Source organism: Leuciscus leuciscus (genome assembly GCF_965113295.1).
Source record: "Leuciscus leuciscus genome assembly, chromosome: 25".
Taxonomy (NCBI): Eukaryota; Metazoa; Chordata; class Actinopteri; order Cypriniformes; family Leuciscidae; genus Leuciscus; species Leuciscus leuciscus.
The window spans coordinates 5,714,600-5,730,696 of record NC_138724.1 but is presented as its reverse complement, the minus strand read 5'-3'; the positions used below and the strand labels follow the sequence as shown (position 1 = coordinate 5,730,696).

The following is a 16,097-nucleotide window of genomic DNA, read 5'->3' as shown; positions in this document are numbered from 1 at the left end:
ATTGCTGCAACTGTAACTGTATATATGTAGATTTTATATAGACAGGAAAAACATGGCTGTTTGCTGATGAAGCTCCAGTACAGGCTGCAAAAACTCTCCATTTAATTGTTCTCGGTTGTGCAAGACAAACCTAGAGTGCACAATTAAATCACAATCTAAACAAAGTAATGGGAGAGGCAGGCAGTCCAAACACCTCACCACAGCTGGTTTCCCACACTGGCATCCAGACTGTGGCTGAGGGTCCTCATTGGCCAGCATATTTTCAATGAGAAATGGCCTGGCCTCTTTCCATTTCTCTGCAGACAGAGTGTTCCTAGTCTCCCATTCTGTGGAGTCTTTGACTGTTGTCTCATGTGTATCCTCTACACCAACCTCCAGCAGGTCAAGAAGCTCCTTCCGAAGTACCTCGGATTGAGATACTGTCAAAAACAGTAAACATTATTGCTGTTATGATGAAAGGACAATTATTCAGACAATTACTGTCACTGTTTGTCACTGTACATTGGCTTCCTAAATTATTATATAAACTTAGCACAAAAAGTAAGGAAATTTGTGTTTGGTAGATTATATATCTGTGGTATCAATGCTTTTTGGCAATAAATCTTATACCGTTGGAAAGCCCCATTTGTAAGGAACATGCATTTGTGGGATGAGCAACAGCACTGAGTATGTGGGTTGTGCCCATGAAAAATTTGCCAAATCGTGCCAAACGGGTTATTTTGCTGTTGCTATTGACACTTGTTTTGAGCTTCTGGTACCCCCAGGTGCTGCCAATCAGGTGCCTTTGAGCATGGGCCCTACTACTACAGCTACAGTCAGTAAGTGCCTGCTCCGAGAATCGGCATGCCACGTTTGACTGATCTGGATGGGGCCCCTTGCGACAGGGCAACTTCAAGCAGGTGTTCCACAAAACCAAGTTGTAGCATTATTTGGAGTGAGTCCTAGTACCATCTCCAAACTGAAGGCCAAATATATCTTAGTCAAGGTTTGCAGGATGATATGGCTGACAGTTCTCTGCCCAGACAATCCGGAACAGGAGTCCTGCCATGACCTGCCCTTCACCATCAGGCTCGTTTGTGCTGGTGTTGGCAACACGTGCACTGGAACCAGAACATGTGGAGGAACGTTATGTTCAGTGATGAGTCCAGATTCTGGACTCATGGGATGGGATGCCATCCCACAGCAGTGTGTGAACAGGCTGGTGACCAGCATAAAGAGGAGGTGCCAGGCTGTTGTGGCTGTGTATGGTTCTTCCACACGCTACCGAGGCTCCTGTTTGTGAAATGAATAAATTGTTAAATATCCAATATGTCTTGTTTCTTCAAACATCAATCATCCAATCCACCAAACAAGGCAATGGCAAAATAAGCTGTTTGGCATTGGCAGAAAAGATTTGGCAAATTTATCATGGGCACAACCCACATACTCAGCTCTGTTGATCATCCCACAAGTGCATGTTCCTTACAAAACGGGCTTTTGAAATTATGTAAGCACAAATTGTAATCTGAAAACTGATGCCCTGATAAAAAAAATGTAACTGATCTCAGCTGGTATTCTGTCTATAATGGAGTGGTATGGAAATTTCTATGTGACCCCAAACTTTTGACGATTGATCGATTGAGTGTGTGTGTGTGTGTGTCTGTGTGTCTGTGTGTGTGTGTGTGTGTGTGTGTGTGTGTGTGTGTGTGTGTGTGTGTGTGTGTGTGTGTGTGTTCCACAAGCGAAGTGGAGAAGCTGCTTTTATCCATTATGCACCAAAGCTGTGGAACACCCTGCCTCTGTATATTTAATAACAAACATGTTGTTGACACTTGCACCATGCACGTGTGTCGTGCTGTTGTTTGCCTTTGTAATTTCCAGATTTCCCTATGGTCTCCTCTCCACGGTACACGTCACAACGCTTTGAACTGTGGGTAATTCCTTTTGGTGAGTGTGTTTTGTTTTAGACACGTACCTTCTGTGAAGCTGAAACTGACATCAGTGGGTACCTCACATTGGGAATGCACTTTCCCTAAAAAAAAGCCATTTTTTAAGCAGCAGACAAAGAGTTGCAGGCATGATAATTGACAAGACGTCAAAAAAGACTGTTTCTACATTATATTGACGTTCGTTATCGATAGTTTTAAATCCTTTTTCACAGACTATTTACTGTAAAGACCATGTAAGCAGTCGTATCAACTTTAAGTATATTTTATAAAATTGAACAAAAAAAGTGTTTCCTTTACCTGAACGCGTCTGTCGCTTTGTGGTGTGTGCTGAAAATAACAATGATGTTGCATTATATTTCCTTATGGAAATCGTTTGCTAAACAATTCAAAAGGGGCAAGAGGTGTAGTAATACTGACCATATGGCTTTTTCCTAAATGGTCTTTTAGGAATAAAATTTCCTTGCCCATCTCTCTTCCTCCAATAGACCGGTGGTGGTTTTTTTTTCCTCTTTGCCTCATTCTACTCAATTTAACAAGATGTAAAATGCAACAGTCCATATAGCCTAATATGTAAATTAATGTTTGTGTAGGCTAATATTCGAAGAGTTCAGATGCAAAAGCCTCTAAGTGCCATGTGAAATTTTCTTCTAGAATGATCATTTTTATCAGGCTCGTATATTTAAGTTCAGTAATTTCACTTAAATGGCAATGAAATTATAATTTAAGTGAAATTACTGAACTTAAATATACGAACTTGATAAAAATGATCATTCTAGAAGAAAATTTCAGATGGAACTTAGAGGCTTTTGCATCTGAACTCTTCATTTGTTTATAAGTTATATAAGTGTTTGAAACTGTAGTAACATGCAGTGCCAAATTACACTAGGAACAACTTGGCTTAAAGGGATAGTTCACCCAAAATGTACTCACTCATTTACTCACCCTCAAGTTGTTTCAAACCTGTATGAATTTCTTTTTTCTGCTGAACACAAAAGAAGATATTTTGAAAAATGTCTGTAACCAAACAGTTGATGGACCCCACTGATTTAGAAGGAAAAACTAAATACTATGGAAGTCATTGGGGTCCATCAACTGTTTGGTTACAGACATTTTTCAAAATATCTTCTTTTGTGTTCAGCAGAAAAAATAAATTCATACAGGTTTGAAACAACTTGAGTAAATGATGACAGAATTTTCATTTTTGGGTGAACTATCCCTTTAATGGTGGTTTAGCTGCACTTCAGCTTAAAAATAAAAAGCATGATTTTTTAACAATAACCCACATCTAATTCCTGCAGAAGTTTATCTGCGTCCTGAAGATCATCCTCCAACTCCAAATCATCCAATTGCTCCATTTTTCAAACACACTGAAAAGGAGAGAATTTTGACAGTCCATGTCAGTGAAATAAATAGAAGCATACAATCTAATCTTTATAATTCATCTTGGATTATTATGTGAATAAGATCAGTGTTCACTATCTTTGCTGCAGGGTAGGCTACAAGATGTGAAGATGGGATTATGGAAGTAATAAACACAGTCAAAGCAACTGTAGCCTATGCCTGAAATACGGCTTTAGATCAATTTATTTAATATCTGGCCTATAGTGTATTGCTTGTAGGCTACCGCTTTAAGCGGGATGCGCGAAATTTTGAACAGAACGTTGGTCCGAAGTACCGTTCTGCCGCCTGTTTCACATTTGGCTGAACGACAAATATGACACAATAGCAAAGCATATTTAACTTATTAATTGTAGACAGAGAGCATTCAATGCTACCCGACAGTCGGACGCTGATGCAAGAGAAATTAGCCATGAGCGTCCAATATTGCAGTAGGTTTAACGTTACTTCTGAGTTGGTTGAAAACGTGAGCGTTTCAAACAAACGCTAAGGGTGCCATGTGCGTGTTGAAAAGGCCCAAGAATAAACCCTTTTATTTATCTAGTAGCCTAAATGTTTATTGTCTATTTGGAGGTGGATTCTGTACAGAGGTGCATAAATGCCAGTTAGGAACAGGAGGCAGACTATGCAAACATTTTGCTCTGGATTTCTTTTTTATTATTGAAATGTTCACTAATAAAACTTTAAGGAGTTAAATGAAACTACCGTCTTCCTGCTGTAAACAACTTAAACAGTTAACATGTCCTATGTCTATCACTTACCTGGATCAGAAGAGAACAGTCAACAAAAGATTTAGAGTCGAAGAAGACTTCCGGTATATACTGTGTCAGAGAAGTGACCTGTGACCTTCCGGCATATGGGTTTTCTCTTTCAAAAACTGTAGAAAGCCTTATACTCCTCAAATCAAGGCAAATATATTCCTCAAATTAAGGCAAATATATATATATATATATATATATATATAAATAAATAAATAAATAAATAAATATATATTCAGTTTAGATTGACATCGGAGTTGGTTGAATGCGGCTCATACAGAGGCTGAAATTTGAAATATAAAAGTAAATTACCGCAGTGTTGTTCAGAGCGCCTTGTAATACGCTGAAGGGTTTGCACTTGAGTTGCTTGAAAGTCAGGTGCGCCTCGACACACGATACAGGCCAAGGAACATAATAGACTATTAAGGGATGATAGTTTAATTAAGCCTACCAAGCACACGATCATGTTTAAGTAGTGCTAGTACTGTATAATTAGAAATAAAAACAAATTGTATGCACTTTGTAATTGAAAGCGTGTCTATCTCCGCGTTTAGAATGGGTGACTGGCGAAGTCCAAATGCATGCTTAAATACGCAGATGGGTTCGCATTTGAGTTGCTGGAAAGTCAGTGCGTCTCTGACACACGCAAAGGGTTGGTGTTAAAAACGGACAGTAGGCTCCTCTCAAAAGATAAATAATGGAAAGCAATGACCTCCTATCTTAAGAGTGTAATCATAGAGCATACATAAGTCGTTGTTGCTCAAGGCTTAAGTCTGTGCAGTCGGTAAATATTGGGGTGAATGCCCTGAGCGTGTAATAACATCGCGAATGGTTTAACAGTGAAGTTGGTTGAAAGTCACGAGCGTCCCTCACACACGATAAAGGGGGCGTGTTGAACATACTCCTCTACGGGCTATAAAGGGATGATGGAGCCAATGTTATATTGCCGTGTTAATTAGGCCTACCAAGCTCATATCCAAGCTTATATTAAGTATGCTATACTACGGGTTAATTTAAAACAAAATATTTTTTTCTACACATCGCTGTTGCTGAAAGCGTCTGATAACACACACTTGGATTGGCGCAACTGCGTCATGTGAAACGCCTGTGGGTTGCTTTGATGGTTGAAAGACATGAGCGTCTCTCACACACGATAAAAGGGTGTTGAATATTCGGCCAATATACACTGAGGACAATAAAGGGAGCATGAAACCTATATTGTCGTGTTTTAATTAGGATACCACATTCACATTTAAATTAAGTAGGCTACCACAGGCTACTTAAAAACTAAACGAAATTGTAGCCTATGCAGGTTACTGTTGCTGAAAGCGTCAGAAGATCACGCACTTAGATTGACTGGCAAAGTCCAACTGCGTCCTGTAATACGCGGGTGGGTAATTGCATTGGAGGTGGTTTTAAGCTGAGCGTCTCTCACAGACGATAAGGGTGTTGAAAATGGCAAATAGACTCTTCTTTAAAGATAAATAATGGCAAACAATGACCTCCTATGTAGGCACTGCTAAGAGCAAACATAAGTCGTTGTTGCTGAAAACGTGTTTAGTCGGTGCAGTCGGTCAGTTGAGGTGAATTGATGACTTGCGAAGCCCTGAGCGTGCAATAACATCGCGAATGGTTTTACAGTGATGTTGGTTGAAAGCCAAGTGCGTCTCTCACACACGATAAAGGGGGCGTGTTGAACATACTCCTCTGCGGGATAAAGGGATGATGGAGCCTATGTCACATATTCCCGTGTTTAATTAGGCAGCCTACCGAGTTCACATCCACGCTTATATTGCGTAAGCTATACTACAGGTTAATTTAAATCAAAAGCAAATTTTCTGCACATTGCTGTTGCTGAAAGCGTCTGATATCACGCACTTGGATTGGCTAGCAAAGACCAAATGCGTTCTGTGAAACGCCTGTGGGTTGCATTGATGGTTGAAAGCCATGAGCGTCCCTCACACACGATAAAGGGTGTGTGTTGAATTCGGCCAGTATACTCCTGCGGGCAATTAAGGGAGGATGAAACCTATATTGTCGTGTTTTTTAATTAGGACACTTAACACACATTCACGTCTAAATCAAGTAGGCTACCACAGGCTAATTTAAAACTAAACGAAATTTGTAGTCTACGCAAGTAACTGTTGCTGAAAGCGTCAGAAGATCACGCACTTAGATTGACTGGCAAAGTCCAACTGCGTCCTGTAATACGCGGGTGGGTTGCATTGGAGGTGGTTTTAAGCTGAGCGTCTCTCACAGACGATGAGGGTGTTGAAAATGGCAAATAGACTCTCCTTAAAAGATAAATAATGGAAAACAATGACCTCCTATGTTAGGTGCAGGCAATCCTAATCATAGAGCAAACGTAAGTCGTTGCTGGAAACGTCTGTTACGTGTAGTCAATGATGAGGTGAATAGATGACTGGCGAAGCCCTGAGCGTGTAATAACATCGCGGATGGTTTTACATTGAAGTTGGTTGAAAGCCATGTGCGTGTCATCTATACGTAAAAGGGTGCTATATGCGTGGGCAGAAAACGCCGAAGGACGTGACAAAACGGCCTTATATGACGCCCTGAGATGAGAACGGGTTGGATATTGTGGTGACACTTTACTTGAAGCCTTTATGTATAATGCATTATAAAGGTATCAATAGCGTATGTTATAATGTCATGTATGTTTTCATAAATAACTGTAACCAAAGTTAAAATATTTTATAGTATTTACAAATTCCTTGTTACGTCTAGAATTTGTTGTTTGTCATGAGTTTTAATGTATTATAATTTTTTGGAGGTGTAACAATGAATAGATAATATTATAATGTGTTAAAACCTTGGTTTCAATTATTGATGAGATTATACATGCATTATAATGTGTAAAACAATATATAATTAATGCATTAAAAATACTTTTTATAATGCAATATGTATAAAGGCTTTAAATAAAGTGTTACTGATATTGTTGTATAATCATTTAATCTAAAACAATGATATATAACGATTGTTATAAGAATTGCATTATTCCTTTCAACAAAAAATGAATTCTAAACATATTTCCACACTGTGTCTCACTATGAGTTTAATCAGTTTATTACAGGTTTGTCTTTCCTTCATTTATTTCTACACTGAGTTCATATTAAGTTCATCTTTTATTGTCCTAAACAAGAACAACATTTATTAATAATAATGATTGTTAGATATTGTGGCAAACTTTACTTATAACTGTAACTGTAACCAAAGTTTGTTTGTGAATGTGTTGTGTTTGTCTCCTGCAGCTGGTCCCACAGTGAAGCCCTCAGTGTCTCTGCTGCCGCCCTCTTCTCTGCAGATCTCTGGAGACTCAGCCGCACTGCTCTGCCTGCTCAGCTCTTACTCTCCACAGGGGGCGCTGGTGAGCTGGACACTGGACGGGTCAGAGGTCACCGAGGGGGTTCTGACCAGCGCAGAGAGCCAGCAGGACGGCCGCTACAGCCGCAGTAGCGTCCTGACCCTCAGCAAAGCACGCTGGGAAGAGGGAGAGCTGTACGTCTGCAGAGTAACACATGATGGAGCTCCTCATGAGGTCTCGTTCCACAAGAGCTCTGAGTGCTGATGTTTCTCTCCTGAAGATGAGCCGTATCTGAGTGTCCTGTGTCAGGCAGGATTCACATGAGTCTAGTGCTGCAGCTGTAGTGATTTACAACTCAATACTGAAAGAGTGTGTGTGTGTGTGTGTGTGTGTGTGTGTGTGTGTGTGTGTGTGTGTGTGTGTGTGTGTGTGTGTGTGTGTGTGTGTGTGTGTGTGTGTGTGTGTGTGTGTGTGTGTGATCTTTCAATCTGCTGTGTTTGCTGCAACATTCAATAAAGCTTCTCAACAAGTTCACTTTGTGTCTGACAACATCATTCAACTAACAGATGAAGATGCAGGTGCTTTTCAGAAGGTTGATGTAGCAGTAAATGTCAAATAAAGCTCTTGGGGTTTGAACATGGTCTCTGGAGACAGAGCTGCTCTATTCTGAGAGGATCACAATCACTCCACCCTGACAATGCAAATGGGGTTTTCAGTCTCACTCTCTGATTGGTTACATGATCTGGACTGGAACACTTTCACTTCTGCTTTAGTGAAGCAGCGCAGACAAACTGATCATTTATAGGAGATTAAAAAGTTTAGAATATAAAAATATCATAAATATATCAACCAAAAAAAAAAAAACAAAAAAAAAACAAGAATCAGCCGTTCTGACACTAATTGTTACATAATCATTACATTTATAGACAATGGTGTAAATATATATGAAAATGTTATGAAAATCATAACTAATACATGATCACATATGAAGAATCAGTGTGTTGTTAATAAATGTTAATATCATAGTGTATTTGTTCATTGTTCATACATGTTTATATTAAAGTGTATTTGTTAATTTTATAATAAAAACTCTTGGTTGAATGTGTGTTTCACTGCCAGTTTCTGCCCAGCCGACTCTCAGCCAGATCTGTCTTACAGTGCCTGGGCCAGACCTGGGCCATATCAGTCAATAAGAGTCACTTTACAGGGTGTGGGCCACATCTGGGCCAGAGGAAGCTCTGTGTGTCCATGTTCAGTGTGTTGGGCCAGTTTTGGGCCGGGGACCCAGACAGAAGTGGAGGTGGGCCAGGCAAAGTTTGCTCTCTGTCCTGCTGTTATCAACTCAAAAGTGAACCAAAATCATGTTGCTCTAGTGATGGGAGAAACAAAGCTTTTAGAAACCATTGAACCGATTGATTTGCATAATGATTCACTGTATTGAAGCTCTGGAAACGCCACACGCTGGTCAGAACAGCGGAAACTCAGCATAAAAACACCTTTTACACACCAAATGCAAATGTTTTTATTTAAAGTCTAATCTATTCAATGCAATTACCAAATCATCTAATACCAGTAAATATGAAATGTCTTTATAATATGTGTTAGTTTATTAAATTGTTTTGTTTGTTTTATGGAGAGCTTGGTAATCAGACCAATTAGACACTTTTAACTACAACTCCTTTTTTATTATAAAAATGTGTCAATAAACATTAATATTTAAAAAACTGATCTGAGATCAGGTAAAATGAAATAGACAGTGGTTCATGGGTTCACAGAGATCATCGCCCCCTAGTGACGAACCAGTGACATTTGGAAACAGTAATGACATGAAGCCAGTGCTGCCAGATTTGGGCAGTTTTGAATGTGATTGTGCTGGTAAACATTAGTTTGCCAACAAACTGTTTAGTTTGTTAAACAAACTGATTAGTTTGTTAAAAACAAATCTTTTATGTGTAGCTGTCAAATTACTGTCAAGAGACTATGGTATTGATTGTTCAGTAGATTGTTCACCATTACTGTTATAGCCTGCATGTTTGCATTTTTGGCTAATTTCAAAGTTCAGATAATTCAGAAAGTTCAGATAATTTGGCTTTTTCAGATGGGGATTTACACATTTCTGAATTAATACTTAGGCACTATACAACTGTTTATCGGTCATCTTTGGCAATATTGCATTATTTGTAAGGTCTCAACAAGAGTCGGAAAGTAAAAAAAAAAAACTGCCCATATTACGGTTCTGAAACCTGATGTATTTGCTTTGTGCATAAGATTACTTGTTTACATTGTGGAATTGTAAAGATGCTTGTGCGGGGGGGGGGGGGGGGGGGGGGGGGGGTAATTTAAACTCAAAATAGTAAGTTATTACAGGGGATGGTAATCTGAACTCAAAATAGTAAGCTTTTACAGACTTGAAAGTTCCAGTAACTTGAATTAAAAAAACTTAGTTGTCAGAACTTGAAAAACTTAGCTGACACAACTTAATAATTGTAGTTCCCTTTCAAGGGAACTCGCGTTGCGTCGAAACTGACGCTATGGGGAACGCTTTGCGTGATGACGTCTTGAAGCACATGTCAAATCAGTCCAATGGTGTGGCGGAACGTCAGAGGCGGGTGACGTCACGTACCAGGAAGCTATAAAAGCCGGCCCGAAACAGAAAACGAAAGCTTTCTGAGTCTTCAGTTGCGCTCTGTGTTGAATCTGTCCCTGTTATTTGGTGTTGTCTGTCTATATTATTATATATATATTCAGTATGGCGAGCAAGCAGCAGTTTAGAGTGTGTGTCCATCCCTGCCCGCGTTATTTAACGGGAGGTGATACTCACACTCTTTGTGTTGTTTGTTTGGGTGAGGAGCATGCCCAGTCAGCACTCGAGGGTGGTGACTGTGTGCATTGCGAGGCGCTTCCATTGCGTACGCTCCGATCCCGCTTGGCTCGGTTCAATCCCGACCACGTTCCCCAGGGCTTGGGTCCCGCCGCTGCCGAGGCACGGCGTCGATCTCAGTCCTGGGGTTCACAAATGGATTTATCAGTGGATGTTGAGACGGGCTCTGCCTTATCTCAGCCTCCTTCTGATAGATCCAGTGCCTCTCATCAGGGTGCGGAAGCACGCGCTGCGGTTTCTTCCCCCCCGATAGAGGCACCAATACTGCAATTGTCCAGCTCTGAGGAGTTGGACGTTGTTAGTATTGAAGCTGAGTCTGAGGATTCGCCACCTCAGTCTCACGCTTTTGAGGAATTGCTCGATGTTGTCACGAGAGCAGTTCAAAGATTATCAATTGAGTGGCCAGAGGATAGGCAGGACGTTCGTTCGAAAAGTAAGCTCGACGAACGCTTCCTGCCATCTCGTGTACAGCCTCAGCGCAGAAGCCTTCCGTTTTTCCCCGATCTCCACACCGAGGTGTCGAGATCGTGGGGAAAACCAGTGTCATACAGAGTTTACACACCACAAACTTCCCACTATTCTTCCATTCATAAATATAAAGAATATGGTTATGGGGAGATGCCGAAGGTGGAGGAGACGCTTGCGAGCTATCTCTCTCCAGCAACGGCATCTTCCTTGAAGGCTCCTTCACTTCCCTCTAAGCCAGTAAAATTCACATCAGCTCTGGTTCATAAATCGTATGCAGCCGCTGGTCAAGCTGCAGCGTGTCTGCATACGATGTCTATTATGCAAGCCTATCAGGCAGAATTATTGGGGGATTTAGAGGAGGGCGGGGGAATTGGTCCTGACACGGTGGCCGAACTACGCAGAGCCACAGATCTGTCTCTCAGGGCCACCAAGGAGACCGCTAAATCAATCGGGCGGTCTATGGCAGCCCTGGTGGCCACTGAGAGGCATCTGTGGCTCAATCTGAGTGATATAAAAGAGAAAGAAAAACACGTTCTCTTAGATGCTCCGGTCTCCACTGTTGGATTATTTGGTGATGCAGTTAACAGTGCGGTAGCTAAATCTCAGGAAGCTGCTAAACAGGCAGCTGCATTGCAAAAACTTCTCCCCCGCCGTTCTTTCATTGAGGCTGCTGAGCGGGAGCAGCCTCACTCCTCTAAAAAGAGCGCTGAACATCGTGCCACTCAAAAATCTCGGGGACACGGAGGGCGCTCTCAAACCCAGCAGCCTTCGAGGGGTAGAACGGATCTGCGGACCGTTATTACCGCCAAGAAGGCTGCTGGGAAAAAGTCCTGATGTCCGTGGGCTCAGGACAGATGAGGGTAGTCCCCCCCGAAGCAGAGCGGTTAACACCTCTTTTCACGGTGCCCGTCTCTCTTGGGTGCCCTCAGGGGACCGTTCTGCCAACCCTGCCACCTCTGGTGTTACAGGGCGCAGCGGTCTCCGGCGAGCACATATCTCAAGGTCCACCCGGAAACGTAGTGGCCTCGGGATGCCCGCCCCCTCCGAGGAGGGTGCTAGAGCAGTCTGTTCGGTCGTTCCCTGCCGGTGCGCCGTTACAGGGTGACGAACCGACTACTCAACAGCAACAAAATCCAGAAACCAGTCTCGAGAGGCTGGTACCTCTAGTAGAATCTTTGACAGCGTGGAAGCTACTGTCAAATGTTTCTCGTTGGGTCCTGCAGACCGTGGAAAAAGGGTATCAGATACAATTCAAGAAACGCCCACCTCGGTGGTGGGCCCCGAGCAGGTTCTGGTTATGGAACAGGAAGTAAACACTCTGTTAGAGAAAGGGGCCATAGAATATGTACCTCCCTCCAACAGGGAAACCGGGTTTTACAGCCGGTACTTCATAGTTCCAAAAAAGGACGGGGGATTGCGTCCCATTTTAGATCTTCGAGTTCTGAACGAGTCAGTCATGCAGCTCAAGTTCAAAATGTTAACTTTGAGACAAATCGTGCCACAGATCAGGTCCGAGGACTGGTTTGTCACGATAGATCTCAAGGACGCATATTTCCATATTTCCATCCGTCCGTGTCATTGGAAGTTCCTGAGGTTTGCTTTCGGGGGCAAAGCATACCAATATCGAGTTCTTCCATTCGGCCTGGCTTTATCACCCCGCACTTTCACCAAATGCGTGGATGCAGCTCTGGCGCCTCTGCGCCTCCAGGGTATTCGCATCATGAACTACATCGACGATTGGTTGATTTTAGCTCAGTCGCATCAGATGGCGGTTCAACATCGAGATGTTGTTCTCGCCCACATGAAAGAGCTGGGGTTACGGCTGAACGCCAAGAAGAGTGTGCTTTCTCCACTTCAGAGGACCACTTTTTTAGGCGTGGTTTGGGATTCAGTGTCGATGCAGGCGCGCCTGTCACCGCCACGTGTAGATTCCATCCTTGCAGCTGTGAAAAGTGTAAAGCTAGGCCAGCTACTCACTGTCAAACAGTTCCAGAGACTGTTGGGTCTCATGGCAGCAGCTTCCAACGTGATACCTTTTGGACTACTGCACATGAGGCCCCTGCAGTGGTGGCTCAGGACCAGAGGGTTTTCCCCGAGGGGCAACCCATTTCGCACAATCAAGGTCACGCGGCGATGCCTATGTGCCTTGGTTATGTGGAAGAAACCCTGGTTCCTGTCCCAGGGCCCAGTGCTGGGAGCTCCTTGTCGTCGCAAACTGCTAACGACGGATGCTTCCCTCACGGGCTGGGGAGCGATCCTAGAGGGTCGCTCATCTCAACCATCATCGTTCCTGGCATATCAATCGCCTAGAGATGTTAGCTGTCTTCCGGGCTCTGAGGAGCTTTATCACAGATCTCAGGGGACACCATGTGTTAGTGCATACGGACAACACGTCGGTAGTCGCCTATATCAACCACCAAGGGGGTTTGCGCTCGCGCCCATTATCCAATCTGGCACGCCATATCCTCTTGTGGTCCCAGGGGAAGTTGCTGTCACTCAGGGCAGCCTACATCCCCGGGGTACAGAATATAGGAGCAGACACTCTGTCGAGACAGGGGCCGAGGCCCGGGGAATGGAGGCTCCACCCCGAGGTGGTGGAGCTGATATGGAGGAAGTTTGGCCAAGCACAAGTGGATCTGTTTGCGTCTCGAGAGACGTCTCACTGTCCACTTTGGTTCTCCCTCACGCATCCAGCTCCTCTGGGACTGGATGCTATGGTACAGACGTGGCCGAGGCTACGTCTGTACGCTTTTCCCCCAGTGGCTCTGCTCCCGGGAGTTCTGGAAAGAGTTCGCAGGGACCGGGTCCATCTACTTCTTATAGCCCCGCGCTGGCCGGGCAGAGTATGGTTTCCCGATCTTGTGTCCCTCCTCGACGGGCATCCTCTGGAGCTTCCTGTCAGGAGGGACCTTCTGTCCCAAGCAGGGGGCTCAATATTTCACCCCCGCCCAGAACTGTGGAACCTGTGGGCTTGGCCTCTGAGGGGGCCCAGCTCATAGAGTCAGGTCTCTCAACTGAGGTTGTTGAGACCATTCTACAGTCCAGAGCTCCCTCCACGAGGAAACTTTATGCCCTGAAGTGGAGAGTATTCACTTCTTGGTGTAGTGACCGTCGGTTGGATCCAGTCAACTGCCCAATTGGTACAGTTCTGGAGTTCCTGCAGGACCGGTTCACTGCAGGTCTGACCCCGTCCACTTTAAATGTTTATGTGGCGGCCATAGGTGCTTACCACATTCCTTTGGGTGGAATGTCTGTGGGGAAAGACCCTCTGGTATCTCGTTTCCTTCGTGGCACTTGGAGGCTGAGGCCTGCAGTTCGCTCTAGGGTGCCACCATGGGATTTGTCCGTTGCGCTGCAAGGCCTTTCCATGGCCCCCTTTGAGCCCATTGAGGAGGTTCCTGAGAAGTTTCTAACTCTGAAAGCTCTGTTTCTTCTCGCCATCTCTTCTCTTAAAAGAATAGGGGATCTCCAGGCATTGTCGGTTGCTCTGTCATGCTTGGAGTTTGCTCCGGGTATGGTCAAAGCTTTTCTTCACCCTAGACCGGGCTATATCCCCAAGGTCCCCACTAATGTGGCTAGACCTATTGTTCTGCAGGCCTTCTGTCCTCCTCCCTTTCAGAATGCGGACCAGGAGGCTAATAATTTGCTTTGCCCAGTTCGGGCGTTAGACGCTTATGTCCACAGAGCTGCCCTGTGGCGTAAAAGTGATCAATTATTTGTGTGCTTTGGGTCTCCTAACAAGGGAGGTCCGGTGTCTAAGCAAAGGATGAGCAAGTGGGTGGTTGAGGCTATCTCACTTGCTTATGAGGCGGCTGGACAGCCTTCTCCTTTGGCTGTCCGGTCGCACTCTACTAGGAGTATGGCGGCCTCTAAGGCCCTTATATCAGGAGTTTCGTTACAGGACGTCTGTGATGCGGCAGGCTGGTCCTCACCGCACACCTTCGTCAGGTTCTACTCTCTGGATTTAGACTCTGCTCCAGGGTCTCATGTTTTGTCTTCTTAGTGCTGCTCACATGATTACACACAGGACAGACATTTGTAGCTATGGAGGCGTTGGTATAGACGTTCCCCATAGCGTCAGTTTCGACGCAACGCGAGTTCCCTTGAAAGGGAACGCCTCGGTTACGACTGTAACCTCGGTTCCCTGAAGAGGGAACGAGCGTTGCGTCGCCTTGCCATATCTCCTTCATGCCTGTCAGCGCGACTTCAGACTTTACGAAGCTTTCGTTTTCTGTTTCGGGCCGGCTTTTATAGCTTCCTGGTACGTGACGTCACCCGCCTCTGACGTTCCGCCACACCATTGGACTGATTTGACATGTGCTTCAAGACGTCATCACGCAAAGCGTTCCCCATAGCGTCAGTTTCGACGCAACGCTCGTTCCCTCTTCAGGGAACCGAGGTTACAGTCGTAACCGAGGCGTTCTTCAAAACTTAAAAAATTAAGTTGATATCTTCAACTAAAAAATTCTGTGCAGTCGGTTGCCTTGAAAATTTGAGTTGAACTAACTTTTTCTTTTTTACAGTGTACTGTGCAACGTGATGAACATGCACAATACGTTAATACAGAAGTACGGAACACTGCAATTCACAAAAGTTTATTATTTGCATGTGCTTTAAGCCTTGCTGGTAATGCATTTCATTTGTGGGTTGATGTGCTGTTCTAACATGCACTTTTTTGAACATGTACACCCAATGGGCAGTAAATAACAGCCTTTCAGACAGTTTTTATCTACTGTACTACATTATTTTTAGAGTCTCATTGCGCTAATACTGTCAAATACACACAATGTTTACATAAATATTTGGTTATGTCTATAGTAAAACAAACATTTGAGAGAAAATCTTTTGCTTGTGTCATATGCATGTAATGTTGCCATATTACAGATTGTATTTTTATTAATGTTATAATATTGTTTCTATTTTATTTGAGTGTTTGCTAAGAATATCTTGCTTATTTTAAATGTGGATGCAACATTAAAAGATTAATAGCTGATGTTGGGAATTTATTAATTGTATAAGTAAAGATTTGACTGATTAGATCAGAAAAATATAGATAATTTGATTTATGGACAAAAAATAATTGTTAAATGTAGACTGTATATTAAATGGATGCATGTAGTAAATGTATTTTTTTGTAGTTCTTGTTTTTCTTGAAAAGGTTATATTGTGAAAAAAACTATTTCTAAACTAAAACTATTTATGTAATAAAAAATATTACATTTATTGGTTGAAAGTTGATACAGGTTTTTAAATATTATTGTATAGAGGCAAAAGATTTTAACTAGGTAAAGTCTGAAAGTTTGAATAGAAAATAGTTTTAAGTCTATTTTTGTTCCCCA

General features: G+C 43.1%; 1 protein-coding gene and 1 long non-coding RNA gene across 2 annotated transcripts in view; one reads left to right on the top strand and one right to left on the bottom strand.

Moving 5' to 3' along the window:
* The window catches only part of LOC309490644, an 80,397-nt gene that overhangs the window by 46,033 nt on the left and 18,267 nt on the right, over positions 1-16,097 (top strand). The gene's annotated exons all lie outside the window — the stretch shown is intronic.
* Positions 34-4,116, bottom strand: LOC309489969 (uncharacterized protein; the record flags this gene model as incomplete). Its single annotated transcript, XM_082158924.1, has 6 exons — positions 4,088-4,116; positions 3,212-3,295; positions 2,346-2,448; positions 2,226-2,255; positions 1,955-2,011; positions 34-419 (listed from the first exon to the last, which is right to left on the bottom strand). Exons 2-6 carry the CDS (start codon positions 3,281-3,283, stop codon positions 34-36), a joined length of 648 nt encoding a protein of 215 aa, XP_082015050.1. The 5' UTR covers positions 3,284-3,295; positions 4,088-4,116.